The sequence below is a fragment of the Ceratotherium simum genome, chromosome 4, assembly GCF_057802395.1.
Source record: "Ceratotherium simum simum isolate JZ-2026a chromosome 4, ASM5780239v1, whole genome shotgun sequence".
NCBI lineage: Eukaryota > Metazoa > Chordata > Mammalia > Perissodactyla > Rhinocerotidae > Ceratotherium > Ceratotherium simum.
Genome location: NC_141903.1, coordinates 83,403,389 through 83,420,248, shown reverse-complemented (window position 1 = coordinate 83,420,248; position 16,860 = coordinate 83,403,389). Strand labels below are relative to the sequence as shown.

Here is a 16,860-nt window from a genome sequence, read left to right as displayed (position 1 = left end):
ATGCTAGTTCAAATATTTAGATGTGACTCCTGAACTTCCTTTGGAGAAAAGGTTAATAAAAAGAACTGTAATTGACCCAATCCAGGTCACCTCTCATGAAGGATAAAGGTGTAGAGGTGTGGAGGGCTCTTCCTTCCTGGTGCTTTCCATGAGCTACCCCTGTGCAGAGCCCATGCCCACCTCCCTGCCCAGGGCTCCCTGCCCTTCTGTCTTGGATGTGGCTGCTGCCTATGCAGCTAAGTCTCGTCTCACTGTTGCATTGGGGAGGGGTTGTCATTGTACTGTGGAAGGGCGATAAAGAAACCTCTCTTTTCCTTTTCTAAAAACAGTCTTCTCAAGGACAGATTGTGACCAAGAGCCAGAAGGAGTCTCTTCTCATTTCCTTATTGAATAGAGGGTCTCTAAGCATCTCGTTACGTCAAGGACAATAATCATTACTTTTTCTGTATGATCTGGTGAAATGGTCTTAATTTTTAATTTTTTTTCAGTTCACACAAAGAAGAATTCCCATATTTCACAATTACAATGTATATATGTGATTCTTTGTTTAATTTTAAGGACGTTGCTTTGTTAAACATATTGAAGAGTTTCCATAACTTGATGCTATAATCTTAAATTGGATTTCTTTTTCCTATTGTTAATATAAAATAACAGGTTTGAAGACTGAAAACCATGTGTAGAAGGGTGATTGTATTTAATGTGAAAGGATTTGAATCCTCCTTTGTGTGTGTGAGTGTGCTCAGCCAGCCTTGCTATCGATTTCTTCTGTCGTACACTGCCAAATCTTCTATTTAAGTATTGTGAAAACTCTTTGTTTTTTTCAGGTCGAATGAGTGATTTGAGTGTAATTGGTCATCCAATAGATTCAGAATCTAAAGAAGATGAACCTTGTAGTGAAGAAACAGATCCAGAGCATGATCTAATTGCTGAAATTTTACCTGAGTTAATTGAAATAGACATATACCACAGTGAAGAAGATGAAGGGGAAGACGAAGAGTGTGCAAACGCTACTGACGCAACGACCACCCCCTCAGTGCAGTACATAAATGGGAAACATCTGGTCACCACTGTGCCCAAGGACCCAGAGGTGGCAGAAGCTAGGCGTGGCCAGTTTGAAAGTGTGGCACCTTCTCGGAATTTTTCAGACAGCAGTGAAAGTGGTACTCATCAGTTTATAATAGCCATAACCGGATTGTCTACTGCCATGCAACCTAATAAATCTAAAGAAACAACTGAATCGCTTGAAATTACATGGAAGCCTGAGACTTACCCCGAAACGCAAGAACATTCTTCAAGTGGTGAGCCTGATGTCTTTCCCACAGTCCCATTCCATGAGGGAGAGCCCACAGTGGGGCCAGAATCCGTCACAGAGAGAGGTCCTGAACTTGATAATCTGGTGCATGGGCATACTGAACCTGTACCTCTGTTCCCTGAAGAGTCTTCAGGAGATGCCGCCATTGACCAAGAATCTCAAAAAATGGTCTTTTCAGGGGCTACAGAAGTAACATTTGGTGAAGAGGCAGAAAAAAGGACTTCTATCATGTATACTCCAAGTATAGTTCCAAGTTCTGTGTCAGCAGATGTTTCAGAGAAAGTATCAGTTACCTTAACAGAAAATCCCCAGCCTGAGGACCCATTGCCCACTGTAGAAAGCTGGGTGGAAATAAGCCCTAGAGAAATTGTAGAGCTCTCAGGGAGTCCTTCAATTCCACCTCCAGAAGGCTCTGGGGAAGCAGAAGAAGATAAAGATAAGATGTTCACTGTGGTAACTGATTTATCACAGAGAAATACTACAGATACACTCGTTTCTTTAGACACTAGCAAGATAATGATCACAGAAAGCCTTTTTGATGTTCCTGCAACCACCGTTTATTCGATCTCTGAACAACCTTCTGCAGAAGTAGTGCCCACCAAATTTGTAAGGGAAACAGACACTTCTGAGTGGGTTTTCAGTACATCTTTTGAGGGAAAGAAGAGCAAAGATGAGGAGGAGGGAGCTACAGGGAGAGCTTCTACAGTTCAGGTACATTTGCCTACACAGAGGTCAGATCGATTAATTTTATCCCCTGAATTAGAAAGCTCAAATGAAGCCACATCTAGGGATTCAGCATCTACTACCAGGGACAGTTTTATGTCGTTGACAACCGCCGCACAGTCTGAGAGGGAAATGACAAGTTCTACTCTTGCCTTTACAGAAACAAATGTTTTAGACAATCTTGGGGCACCAACCACTGAGCCCAGCAGTAGTGGTCAACCTGGGGTTCAGGAAGGGCTGTCTACTGCGCCAGGTAGCCCCGTCTCTCTCTTTGTGGAGCAGGGCTCTGGAGAAGCTGCTGCTGACCCAGAAACCACCACTGTTTCTTCATTTTCCTTAGACTTAGAGCCTGAAATTCAAACCAAAAAGGAAGCAGCTGGCACTTTGGCTCCCCCTGTGGAACCTATACTCCCTTTTGAGCCAACAGGACTAGTTTTGAGTACTGTGATGGACAGAGAGATTACTGAAATTATAAGCCAAACACCCAAGGAAAACCTAATTTCAGAGGTTTTAGGAGAGCCAAGTCATGGGGCAGAAAGAAAGGGCTTATCTACAGATTTTCCTTTGGAGGAAGATTTCAGTGGTGATCTTAGAGAATACTCAATGGTATCTCGTCCCATAACAAAAGAAAAGACAGTAATAATGGAAGGCTCTGGGGATGCAGCATTTAAGGATGCCCAGATTTTACCATCTGCAATACCTACTTCAGATCACATCAACCACACAGCTGACTCTGAAGGACCTGGTGGCATCTTGGTCAGCACTTCAGCCTTCCCTTGGGAAGAGTTCACAGCCTCAGCTGAGGGGTCAGGTGAGCAATTGGTCTCAGTTGGCAGCTCTGTTGACCAAGTGGTTCCAAGTGTCATGGGAAATGTTTCTGGTACAGAGCCCTCATTTATTGACCAAGGATTGGGAGAAGTAGGTGCTACCAATGAAGCTGATAAAAGATCTACAATTTTACCAACAGCAGAAGCTGAAGGTACTGAGGCTGCTACAGAAAAGAGGGAAGTGATGGTCAATGGCACAGTTTCAATGGACTTCCCCCAGACTATGGAGCCAGCCAAGTTATGGTCCAGGCAAGAAGTCAGCCCTATAAGACAAGGAATTGAAAGTGAAACAGCATCAGAGGAAAAGATTCAAGAACAAAAATCTTTTGAATTCCCCCAAAGCTCTGTTGCACCAGAACAAACAATGTTTGATTCACAAACAATTACTGAAAGTGGGCTCAGAACCACAGATCATTCTACACGAACAACAAAGAAGACTTACCGTACTGATAAAGAAATGGAGGAGGAAGGCATTTCCTTGGTTGACGTGACTACCCAAGATCCAGATGCGAAGGGCTTGGAACCCTATGCTGCTTTCCCTGAAGTTACTGAAAAATCCCATTTTTTCTTAGCTACTGCCTCAGTGACTGAATCTATACCAGCTGAAAGTGTGGTTACAGATTCATCAATCAAGGAGGAAGAAAGTATAAAATCCTCTCCCAAATTTATGAGACCAATAAGTAAAGAGTCAGATACTGATCTTTTATTCTCTGGACTGGGATCAGGAGAAGAAGTTTTGCCTACTACAGTATCAGTGAGTTTTACTGAAATGGAGCAAATCGTCAGCACATTATATCCCCAGACTTCTGAAGTGGAAAGTTTAGAAACCAGCATCTTAAGTGATACAACTGAAGACTATAAGGGAATAGAAAATGTGACAAATGTAGTTAGACCACTCATTTCCAAAACAGACAGCATCGCCGAAGATAGTGAGACATCATCCAGCACAACCTTACTAGAAATTTTGAGTGACACCGGAAGAGAAGGACCCTCTATGGCACCTCTCCCCTTCTCCACAGACACTGAACATGCTCAAAATCAGACTCGCAGTTGGGCAGAAGAAATCCGGACTAGTAGACCACAACCTACGACTGAACAAGTCTCTAACGAGAGTTCTTCAACAGCAGAAACTAAAGAAACAACAACGTCTTCCACTGATTTTCTGGCTACAACTTATGGTTTTGAAATGGCCAAAGAATTTGTTACATCAACACCAAAACCATCTGACTTATTTTATGAACATTCTGGAGAAGGCTCTGGAGAATTGGATATTGTTGATTTAATCCACACTTCCGGAACTACTCAGGCAACCAGGCAAAGAAGCACCACATTTGTTTCTGATATATCCCTGGAAAAACATCCTGAGGTTCCGAGTGCTGAAGCTGTTACTGTTGATGGATTCCCAACAGTTTCAGTGGTGCTGCCTCTTCATTCAGAGCAGAATGAAAGCTCCCCGGCTCCAACCAGCACACCACTGTCAAATACAGTGTCGTCTGAGAGGTCCACGGAAGGTGCTGCAGATAGTTTCCAAGACCATTCCAGGGGAGTCGAGGATTTCACCTTAAAACCTGACAGAAGAAAAGCTACTGAAAATATTATTATAGATCTGGACAAAGAGGACAAGGATTTAATATTGACAATTACAGAGAGTACCATTCTTGAAATTCTACCTGAGCTGACATCAGATAGAAATACCATCATAGATATTGATCACACCAAACCTATAGATGAAGACATCCTTGGAATGCAAACAGACATAGATCCAGAGGTATCATCAGGACCACATGACAGTAATGAAGAGAGCATTCAAGTTCAAGAGAAATACGAGGCAGCTGTTAATGTTTCTTTAACGGAGGAAAACTTTGAGGGCTCTGGTGATGCTCTTCTGGCTAACTACACCCAGGCAACACATAACGAATCGATGACTTCTGAAGACAGAAACCAATTAGATCACATGGGCTTTATCTTCACAACTGGGATCCCCGTCCCTAGCAAAGAAACACAATTAGATATTTTGCTTCCCACAGCAACATCCCTGCCCATTCCTAGTAAATCTGCCACAGTTAATCCAGAGATTGAAGTACCAAAAATTGAAGCAAAAGCCTTGGATGACATCTTTGAGTCAAGCACTTTGTCTGATGGTCAAGCTATTGCAGACCAAAGTGAAATAATATCAACAATGGGCCATTTGGAAAGGACACAGGATGAGTATGAAGAAAAGAAATACGTAGGTCCTTCTTTTCAGCCAGAATTCTCTTCAGGAGCTGAGGAGGCACTGATAGATCCTACACCGTACGTAAGTATTGGTACTGTTCACCTTATGTCTCAGAGTTTAACAGAGGCACCTAATGTGACAGAGGGATCCAGTCCTCCAGATTACACTGATACAACATCAGCAGTTTCAGCCTTTGCAAAGTTGTCCTCTCAGACACCATCATTTCCACTCACCGTCCACTTAGGCAGTGGAGCCTCGGAACACACAGAGGGTCCCCAGCCAAGTGCTCTGCCAAGTATAGATGCTGGCACATCTCAGACATCCCCAGGAAAACTTGCAAATATTGAACTGACTTCCAGACCATCAATTGAAGAGTACTTTTACATAACTGAGCCTCCATCCTTATCTCCTGACACAGAATTAGAACCTTTGGAAGATGAAACTAAACCTAAGTCATCAGAACAAATAGAAGCTTCTCCCACAGAACTAATCCCTGAAGAAGGAACTGAGATTCCCCAAGATTCCCAAAACAAAAGCAATGTTCAACTTTCTGGAGAAGTAATCAAGATGTTTCCCAGTATTACAACACCTGAGGCTGGAACTGTTGTCACAGCTGCAGGTGGAGTTAAGTTAGAAGGTGCTACACTGTGGCCACATTCTACTTCTGCTTCTGCGATTTATGGGATCGAGGCAGGTGTGGTCCCTCAGCCTAGCCCACAGACTTCTGAGAGGCCCACTGTTCCTTCTCTGGAAATAAACCCTGAAACACAAGCAGCTTTGATCAGAGGGGAGGATTTCACAGTAGCAGCCCCAGAACAGCAAGTATCGGCGAGAATTCCTGATTCCAATAATCAGGCAACTGTAAGCACTGCAGAGTTAAATACTGAGCTTGCAACATCATCATTTCCCCTTCTGGAAACTTCTAATGAAACCGATTTCCTGATTGGCATTAATGAAGAGTCAGTGGAGGGCACAGCAGTCTATTTACCAGGTAAGGTCACAACATTGACGAATCTGTTTCCAAACTTGGAAACAGTCCCTTGGTCCTAATGTATATACGTATATAATTTTTACTGTGATGTTAAATCAGTGGAGATTTTTATATTGTTTATGTAACAGCAGGACAGGCCACAGTATTGGGTCCATAATGAGATGCAAAGAAAGTAAGTATAGATTATTTGTGGGCTTTATAGATATTCTTTGTATTTTTCTGGGTTTTAGAAACAACATACAATTGCAACATGGAAAAATTGAAATTGTTAATGGTGTGAAAATTCGATTTGGTTTTACTCACAAAGTATTGCTTTGTCATATGTCCCGTAGTTGCACATTTTAGTTTTAAAAACAGCAAAAAAATCCTATTTTTAAAAATCTCTCATTGATGAGTGTTATGACAAGATCAAAATCTGTCAGGCCTTTAAAATCTGAGAGTAGTAAATAGCTCTAATAAACCTTTCACGGAGTTTGCGCAACATCAGTTGTCAGTTCATACTTTTATGTCATTTCCTTGCTCCAGATGGGGCTTCCAGCACAGTACCTAGCCATAGTGGGTATTCATTCAGCATATATTCGAGCTGTGCTTGTCGAGAGAGGATTTCTGCTTTTTTACTGAATGGACAGAAAGCATGAATTTGACACTGGCTCAAATAGACTATTTGTTTGCTCTTCACAAAAAGGCTATAAAGCACATATTATTATCCCCATTTAAAAGGGTAGGACGTGGAGGTTCAGAGAGGTTCTGCAACTTGCTCAGCATTGCACAGCCATACCCACCATGGCAAAAGCGGGATTTGAATCCAGATCAGCCCCACTCCAAAGTCCATGGTCTTTTCACTGCTTTTTGCTGGTTTCCTATTAATATAGTATGAAAATGAATAATTGATATTTAATGATATGTAAGCCAGAAGTCTTGGAATATTTGCTTTGTAGAATTTATTTTCCTTTTAATCTAGCTTGATAATGTTGAGAAGTCTGCTGTAACAGTGTTTTCCAGGAACATTATTTAAACAACAATGTCAGTGGAATCCACGAGTAGCCATCACCACCTAGCTGCTACCTAGAAAAACAAAGAAAAATCAGTACTTTAAGGGCTGTGTTGGTTGAAAATACGTTTGATTTTAATGACTATGTTTTACAACATGGCTATACTTAGAATTATTCTTCTGATCGTTTCAACATTATCTTTTGTTCCACTAATGCTTCAGTTTGTAGTGCTTCAGAGAGAGTAAAATAGCCATAAAGTGCAACTTTTACAAATGCCTTGAAGTATTTTATGAATAAAATTGATCAAAGGTGGTTGATGGATTTTTTTATTGTCTCTTTATATTTAATCTGTAAATGGTAACCTAGTAATCTGGCCTATATTTATTCTTTTGTAATTTAGTTGAAATATACTTCAGGTTGGTGAGAACATGCTGTAGAGATCATTGGTAACAACTATGTACATAGAGAGAGAGTTAGGGTCGACAAATCACTGCGAAATGGGTACCAGTTGTCAGTCCACAGTGTTTACCTATAATTAGAGCTTCGTCTTCATTGCAAAACAAATGTCACTTTAGGCTAATTCAGTAAACAGCAGCTCATGTTGGATCGCCTGGTCTATCCGTTGCAGTTTCAGCTTCGAGAGATTAATACAAACTGTTTAGGGTAGAACAAAATTTGTAAAAACAAAGCTTTTCTTCTAATCTAAACTACTGTAAATTCACAGAAAGACCTGCTTTCTTGCCAAATCCTTGTCCCAGACTCTCAGCTTGGTGTCTAGTGTGTGCGGTGGGAATAATCATAGCACTTCACATCTGCGGCACATCCCGGTTTTACAGAGCACTGTCACATATGTGTCCTTTTGATTTTGCACTGAGGGCAGCATATAGATGTGCTGTTGATGGTAGCCTTGTCCTTAGGCCATGTGCTTTCAAAGGCCTATAGTTTTTAGAACTATAGGAGTCTTAGAAAAATTGGGGTCGTTCTTGAAGAAGTAGGTGTAAGCATCTGAATTCACCTAATTACATTGTTGAACCCACACGTGTGAATGTGTTTCTATCAAGTCTTTCTAGTAGTTCAGAACTTACTTAACACTCGGAAAGTTTGAGTTGGACTTTCCTGTGTGTTAAAGTCTAAGTTATCTTCCATAATAGTACCCGTTTATCCGAATATTCCTTAAGTTCATGTTTCAGAGGTAGACATTATCTGTTTTTCGTATGTAATTATTTTAGGGTTTCAGGACATAAGATTCTTGAAAATATGGTTTTTATTCCATATAAAACCTATTTATTTCAATTACTTTGGAAAACTTTTAACTCTCATTTGGATTCTTGAACATTTTGAAACTTAAGTGATTCTGAAAAAGTATTCAAATAATAAATATAAGCTATTAATGTAAATGCAGTTATTCAAGCAGTATTACAGAATAATATATGTGCTTCAAATAGTGTAAAAGTCTTTGCATTTAGAAAATATATTTTAAACTGTTTCTCCTCATAAATTTGTGTCTCCAGCCTTTGTGTTTATCCACGAGGAGTGTCGATTTTATTTGTGTTTTAATGAGAAAATTGTAATAAAAATTTGGGGTTTCATTTTAGGTGAGGTTTTTGTATTTGGGTTTGTTTTTATAGAGTAGAGTTTAATCCATGTGTTGCTTTTCTTCAAGTATAGTTTAAAGGAGTACATTTGGAACGTGTTTTTGGAAAAAGCATATTAATGTAGCAGAAGAGACTTCAGTGCACACTTTCGAAGAAAAACAGTTTCTGAGCATTAAGTGGTAAAAGGCAATAATAATTCAAATGATGGTAACAAGCCAGTCTGCTAAAAAGAATGCATGTTCTGTGTATCCAGCCATTTCACATGAACTAACCTCGTTTAAAAGAATACATTTTCCATTCACTGTGCACATATGTGTAATCATTTTTGACTAAAATCAATTGCCATTATCATGCCAACTAAATCTGCAGTAGACTATATTAGTTGCCAGATACTGTACAAAATATTGTTTAAAAATAACGATGATTGAATCTCAGAAATGAATAGTTGATTTGTAACAATTAGTTATAATGCCAAGAAACACTCCAGAAAGTAAACTTAATGTTAATTTTTATGTGTAGTATCTCTAAATTGCCATGGTTAAGCTTATATTATGGTAGCAATAAGTGGCATTTTATGCTAAAATACGTTGAAACGTAGAGATGAGCCTAATTGCTTTTCTTACTTTCCTGAACATGGTAGGACCTGATCGTTGCAAAACGAACCCATGCCTTAATGGGGGCACCTGTTATCCTACTGAAACTTCCTATGTGTGTACCTGTGTGCCAGGATACAGTGGCGACCAGTGTGAACTTGGTAAGATGTCTTTGCCTGAAAGAGTGTCCTGCTTTTCCAGAAGATATGGTGGGGGAGAAATTATGTTGTTCAAATAAATCAGAGGATTTCAGAGAAACTCATGTGTAGATGAGTTATATGTTAAATAAAGTTAAAATCATACAGTAATTTAAGTAGAGTCTGGGAAATGGAGACAGATGTTTACTGAATTTTGTTAATATATCCAAGACTCAGAGAAGCTTGCTGAGGTCAGCTATGTCTTTTTGTTGTTTTTACCTATAGGCTTTACAAATGTAAAGTTGCATAAATGTTAACAAAAAAATTTTAATCTATCCCTCAAATCTGCACATCAATAATTAACTTAAATACAAAAAATGTTTTAGAAAGCAGTATTTAAAAGTTAGGGTGTTTGGTTTTTATGTTTTGAGATCACTTGCTCCTCTGATGTGGAATGTGAGAGAGCCGTCTCTGGCTCTGCTCAGCAGCTAGCCTGACCCACCTCTACTTCAAGGACTGTTGAGACTGTTGTCCTCCTCCTCTCTTTTGGGTTCAAGGAATAGAATTGTCTCTTTGGTAAATCAGTTCCTTTTATTCCCATTCTTATTTAGGTTTTCTTTAAAAAACAAAAAAGACCACTGTTTTGATTTGGCTGAATACAGACCTTGCCTCTGATGAAAGAAATGATGGGATATATTGGCCAGGTGCTTTTAGAGGTACCACGATGGTTTTCTCATAATCATTGAGTAAAGAAGGCCCACAGAATATTGGGATAAAATCCCCAACATTCATATTAAAAGAGTGGTTGTCTTAAAAAAAAGTCAACAAAGTTAGTAAGCTATTTGTGTGCTAATTAGTGGGGACATAGAGATAGCAATAGATAACATTTAAGAAATAATTACATCTTAGATGCTTTTATACACATATATATTTGATATTTATCTGGCCTCGATTCTGTTTTACATTAAAATCAATTAAAATGATTTAATAAGTTAATGTATGTGAAGCTCTTAGAACAGTGGCTGGTACTTAGCAAGCGTCATCAAAGTGTTTGGTATCTTTACTGTACAATATCATCATTACTAAGGCCATTTCTTTAGGTAAGAATCGTTATATACCTCTTGGAAATTTAATTTACTTTGGTATTCATTTTTTAAATCTTCTTTTTATTTAATATAAACATTAACTAAATTTTTAGTGGAATCGCAAAATGCTGTGGGAATAAAGTCATTAATTTCATCAGAGGAGATCGTGGAGGTCTGTGTAGAAAGATTGCATCTGCTATAGATCTTAAAGGTGGGGAGGATTTTGATAGGTGGTAGTGGGAGACTTGGACATAGCAAACAAAAGCACCGAGACCACAAAATACCACAGAATGTATTTGGGTGACTGCAAGTATTCGGGCATGCCTACTTATGGGTCTGTGGGAAAGAGACATATTGGGAGAGAATACTAGAGAGCAGTTTGGATCTAGACAGGTCTGAGGAGATCCTGAATCCAATGTACTCAACAGTTCTACATCAGACTCTAGTTGAGTGATTCAGAGACTTCAGTGTGCATCAAAATCAGCCGGAGGACTTGGCAAAACACAGATTGTTGATCCTCCCTCCCCCCCACCACAATATCTGATTCATTAGATCTGGGGTGGGCCTAAAAACATGCATTTCCAACATTCTCAGGTGATGCTGATGCTGCTGGGCCAGGGACCACACTTTGAGGACCACTGCCCTGGGCAGTTGGGATCTATGGAATATTTGGAAGCCAATGAGTAAACTTATCATGACTATGTCTAAAGAAGACGACAATCAGCAAAGTGAAGGATATATGGGAGAGGGAAGGGCCCAGAGGCAGGGAGGCCAGTTAGGTATTTTCAGTATTCCACATGTGAGGTAATCAGAGCATGATCCAGGATTGAGGGTGGGAAGGCTAGGGAGATTCTTTATCAGTTTCAGGACTCATGAGACTCATCTCAAAGAAATGGAGACAATGACCCTCCTCTAAATATCTTTGAAATTTTCTTAGGGTTGCCAGGTTTAACAAATAAAAATACAGCAAAGTCAGTTAAATTTGAATTTCAGATAAAAAAAGAAAATTTTTTTTAGTGTACATATGTCCTAACTATAATATGGGACATACACTAAAAATTTCTTTTTTTTTGTTTGTTTTAAATCTGAAATTCAAATTTAGCTAGCTATCTTGTATTTTATCTGGCAAACTTATACTAAATGGAATCTTTTGACCCTTTTTGAAAGTACTTTTGTGGCCTTTTATGATTTTATTTCAGATTTTGATGAATGTCACTCTAACCCCTGTCGCAATGGAGCCACATGCATTGACGGTTTTAATACGTTCAGGTGCCTCTGCCTTCCGAGCTACGTTGGTGCACTTTGTGAGCAAGGTGAGAGCTATGGCAATGTTTGTATGATGAACATTACTGGTGCTTCGTTTCAAATGTTACTTCTAGACAGCCTTTTGTCATAGTGATTTGGATGTTTTTAGCAATTTTGGCCATACTGCATATTCTTTCCTGCACAGGAAATTCACAGGTTACCTAAATACATTAGGTTTGCTTATCTGTCCAAAGTTCACAACATCTGAAAAATTGTGTTGACTCAATCATTGTTGTTTTGCTGATAGAATGCAATTGCAGACAGGCACACTGAGCTGAATTTAAGAACATCTAGCCAACAAAAGGAACATTGTTGTAGGTATTCTTCTTGAGGACAAACTACGCCTGGACCATAATCCACGTATGTGGCTTGTACCACGGAGTACTGAATTCAGTATTAGTTGCCTTTATTTTCTCTCCCTGAGCACTTGAGACTCAATGGGCTTTTTTTTGCATAGTCAATCATCTCTGGAGACGGAGTTGATAGAGTTGTTAGAATACATTAGCTTTGGCTTGGCAAACACCACATAAAAGATATTGCGAATGAGTTCAACAGGGAATTTTACTGAAGAAGCATTTACTTTTTCTGAATGAAAGAAAAGTCTATGTTCATGATTGCTTGAATCTCGTGACTCCTGTAATTTACATTTTATGGCCAACCTGAGAGTGTATGTTAGGTGGTTAATGGTAACATTTCTTAGTCCATCAATCAGAAACAGATTGCACGCTCGGCACACTGAGCTTTGAAACGTCAATTTCCTCTACTTAAAGCCATACAGTGGTTTGGCTTTGACGAAAGCTCCTAGTGCCAGACTTCCATTCTACCAGACAAAATGAAAACGTAGTAGACACTCAGACACATTGGTCTGGCCCCAAATTCTACTTCGTAGTGTTAATCCAGAAGTCACCACAATTAAAGCAAAACTAGAAGGAGCATGTATTGAAATGCCAATAGAAGAGGATGGGTGATGGCTGAGTTTTTAGGGATTTTTTTCTTTGTCTTTATTGCATAGGATGAGTCTGTTTTAGAATTTTAAAAGGTAGATATGAAAATTGACCAAGCAAGATGTGCCTTTTAAAGGAAAATAGTAAGAAAGATGCCATTTGTTGAAGAAAACAAAGGGTGAGATACTTGAGACATTCAAATACATTAAAATGATTCTAGCTTCCCTACGTTCTAAGTACAAGGAGCAATTTAAAAAAAGTCATTCATTCAATAAGCATTTATTGAGCACCTTCTGTGTTCCGGGCACTGTTCTGGGCCCTGGAGATAAGCTCTGAACAAAACAAAGTCCCTGATCTTGGTGACTCGGCATGACTCTTGGCAGGAATAAAAAGAGACGCTATGTGATGGATACTTTATAACTCACCAAATGCTTCTGGGGACATCGTTTCATTTGGTTGACACAGTATTTCTATGCGTTAAGTGGACCAGAAATTGAGGCTCAGAGAGAAAAAGTGATGTGTTCAAGGCCACCCAGATAGTAAATTAGAGAGTGGGAAAATGAACCTATACCCCCTTTTAAAGCCCAGGTTTTCCTCACTGTCTTCACACCTCTGAAGTAACTCTCATAAATAAGCACTTATTTATGTGTCTCTCTGGTAGATTCAGTGGGAACAGATCTTCGGAAGGGAGTTGGGGCCAGGTACCTTTTTCCTCTCTTCAAAAGAGTATTAAAAAGAAAAGATTTTGATTATTTCTCTCATTTCTGGTTCCGCCTAACTTTCAGGTACATTCTATTTTATCTTGAAGGGAGTTTAACTTTCGTCAACACTATTTGCTGAGAAACAGCTCTCCCAGTCTGTTTACCAGATGCAGCTGTGCTCCTGTGATTTATGGCCAGGACACTGAGAGATTTTTTTCTCCTCCTTTCAGGTTGCCTAAGAACAAATGTTTTCTTCATTAACAGCAGCATTGTTGTCTAAACAGTTTTCTATCCAAATTTCGGTGTTGACTGTCTCGTTGTTTCTTCAGCTGACTTTTTCTGTTCTCTGCATTAGTAACTTCCCAACTCCCAGTAACTCTGGAATGGAGGACACACTTGGATGGGACGATAACAGATGCAAAATCTAGAGAGGGGTCTTAGAGCAGTAGGGAAACAGTTCTGTATACACTGTCGCTCCCAGCCAAAGTAGATGACACAGCCGGCCAGCGAGAAGTGCCTAAGTGTTGACAGTTTCTTAAGGCTTGACAGCTATATGTCAGAAGTATTGAAAACATTACCTATATAGTATAAAGAGAATAGATTTCTAATGAAATTGTTTAAGAGTGATAGTTTCAGCTGCTGTGGTCATGAATAGGAGTTGTGGTACCCTCTCCCACGGCCCCCAACACACAAAGGCAAAACAAGATCTGGAACTTTATAATGTAACCTGGGCACTATAGAAGTCTTAAAGTATAAGAAGTATTTCCATATGTCGAATGGTTTTTAAGAAAATATCATTCAAAGGGTTGCCTTTTAATAAATGAAATGTGTATTACATTAATTTTAGGTGAGATTGGAAAAACAAACAGACTGCTTCTGATATCTCCTTTCAGAATAGCATCCTAGGAAATGCTGCTTAACACATAGTCCTTCATTACACATTTACTGAATTCATGAATAATAAAAATGAAGTGAATCAATGTGGTTATTTGGCTTTTTTAAAAGTCTCTTTATTAAGTAGTATTTGTGTTTACATTTATAATCATTGTGAAGTTTAGATAATACAGGTGAATATAGTGCCCTAGTTTGGTTTTAACAAAAACTCTGCCCCTATTTTTTGGACCCATGTTCTGGTAAGATGTATGCACCTGCTAATTGAGAAAGGCATTGTAGCAATGATGTGGTCATGCATCTAAATTTTATGATCATTTGGGTTTTTTTGTGTAAGAGGAAAAATACTTAATGATAATCTATTTTAATGATAAAAGACAAAGAAAGAAAACCAGACTAAAACCATTTGGGTTAGGAGAGGATAAGAAAGAGTATATAGAACTTTTCCTGATGAATTATTCAATAAGTTAGAGATCCTCTAGAATTTTAAACTGTGTCTTAAATTATAATTTCCAAAGTTAAGGAAAGCTATGCAATTACAATATCACATTGTTGACTTTGGCATTAAGAATGTTCTAAACATTTTTCCAGTTCTCCTCCCCTATAAACTAACCGCCTCGTATGTGAAGATCTGTTTCCCCCCCACTCCTCCCACCTCACCTCTGAATTCTTCCACGTGAGCTTCCCAAAAGGAAAATTACTACATCCAGGGAGCCAAAATACGCTTCATTCTTGAGCACTGAGTGCCACGTTCATACCAAACCATCTAGCTGTGTCTTGAGTCCTTCCCTATGAGATTTGGTGGTCTCCAAACAACACTTTAATAAAACTCAGAACTTCCAGTGCACATGATTTAAACCAATTAGTCAGCTGGCTGTAACTAAACAACAGGCCTGGTAGACTAAACTGAAGTGAAGACTGCTCTCAGAGATGAGCTGCATCTGCTGTATGATTATGGCCTGAATCACTGAAGCCAGGAAAAAATGAAATCCCTCAGAACGCGTACTTTCCCTACTTTCCCACAATTATAGAAAGAGGAGTAAATGCAGTGCAAGTCAGGAGGCAATTTGACTTTCAATTTGGCCACCAATTCTGAGGTATAAAATGAGCATTTATTTCATTTAGCAGGGTTTTGATTTCTTTATCTGTCAGTAAAATTAGGGGATGGGAGGATGGTGGTTAGGTAATCTGGAAAGTTTTCTTGGTGCATAAAATTCTATAGACTTTGCAGTTTTTTTAGTTTTTATGTGTAACTAGTTCAATATGTTTGTGAGATGTTTTGTGAAAGTCAAAATTCTTTCTATTGATCATTATTTAATACATACAGTAGTTTAATCCCACCTGTGAGTGGATGAGGCCGAGGAAAGATTGCCAACGCCAATACAGTGCTGTAAGAAAGGCTGCTTTCTTGAGAAAATAAATAAAAACTGGTGATCTAGAGGTATAACTGAAACCTACTGCCAGTGTAAAATTTAGATATATTAGAAAAATGTTTTTGTGCCACCAGGACACTAGTTATAGTGTACTTGTTGTAAAAGAGAAAAAATAGATATCTATATATGTATATGTACACATATACATATGTATATGGCTTGATGGAATGAAGGGTACTAAGTTAAAGAACTTAGGTTATTTCATTCACAATAAACTTAAAATCCTGATGCATTGCACTGGGAGTTACCTATATTCCCACTCCTTTTGGGAAGAAGGCACACAGTCCTAGCTATATCCCAGAAGCTGCCTACTGATGCAGAAAATTTTTTCTCCTTGTAAATCTTACCTGACAAGAGCCCGCAGCCCCCCAGCTATCTCTGGGAAGTGGGAAATTACTACTTCCAGAGACTTTGAAGTCCTTATGCAAATAGAGCATTCATGATCCTGTTAGCCAGAATTCTTATCTTATCATTGGAAAGATTCTCTTTAGAAAAGTAGTGTTGGGAAAGGAATTAGCCCCACTTGCTTCCCAAGTAAGTCCGTAGACACTGCAGCCTAAGAGGTTTTGGCTGGCCTGTCTTGCAGTTTTCTCTGTTGCTGAAACTGGCTTTAATCAAGGAAATTGCAGTGAGACACTGCCTTTTCTGTCCAAAGATGTACAGCCACGCACTTCACGGGAATCACTTGGGCTCTCTTTGATCAAGATTTCTTTGTCATCATGACCAAATTTTGTGACTCCCTTACTTCAGGGACATTGCATTGATATTGGCTTGGATCTTCTATCGACATTTGGATGGGTGAGCCAAGTATGAATGACGTGGGTGAGTTTAATAAGCCGCTTGTCTCTTCCCAGACAACGAGACATGTGACTATGGCTGGCACAAATTCCAAGGGCAGTGCTACAAGTACTTCGCCCACCGCCGCACGTGGGATGCAGCTGAGCGGGAGTGCCGGCTGCAGGGCGCCCATCTCACGAGCATCCTGTCTCATGAAGAACAAATGTTTGTGAATCGTACGTACCAAATAGACACGGGTTTCCTAAAGCCTCACGCATTCTCACCAGCTTCTTAGTTTTCTCTGGATCTAACTGAAACGAAGTAGCTTTCTCAGTTGTG

The 16,860-nt window shown here is 39.3% G+C and overlaps 1 protein-coding gene across 4 annotated transcripts in view; it reads left to right on the top strand.

Moving 5' to 3' along the window:
* The window catches only part of VCAN (versican), a 105,671-nt gene that overhangs the window by 62,798 nt on the left and 26,013 nt on the right, over positions 1-16,860 (top strand). For 3 of the 4 annotated variants that reach the window (XM_004420391.3, XM_004420392.3, XM_087430081.1), the window contains 4 exons: positions 825-6,068; positions 9,296-9,409; positions 11,670-11,783; positions 16,599-16,757. In XM_004420391.3, the coding sequence (XP_004420448.1) occupies positions 825-6,068; positions 9,296-9,409; positions 11,670-11,783; positions 16,599-16,757 (5,631 nt within the window). The remainder of the gene's footprint in view (positions 1-824; positions 6,069-9,295; positions 9,410-11,669; positions 11,784-16,598; positions 16,758-16,860) is intronic. The other variant, XM_087430082.1, reaches the window with a different exon arrangement.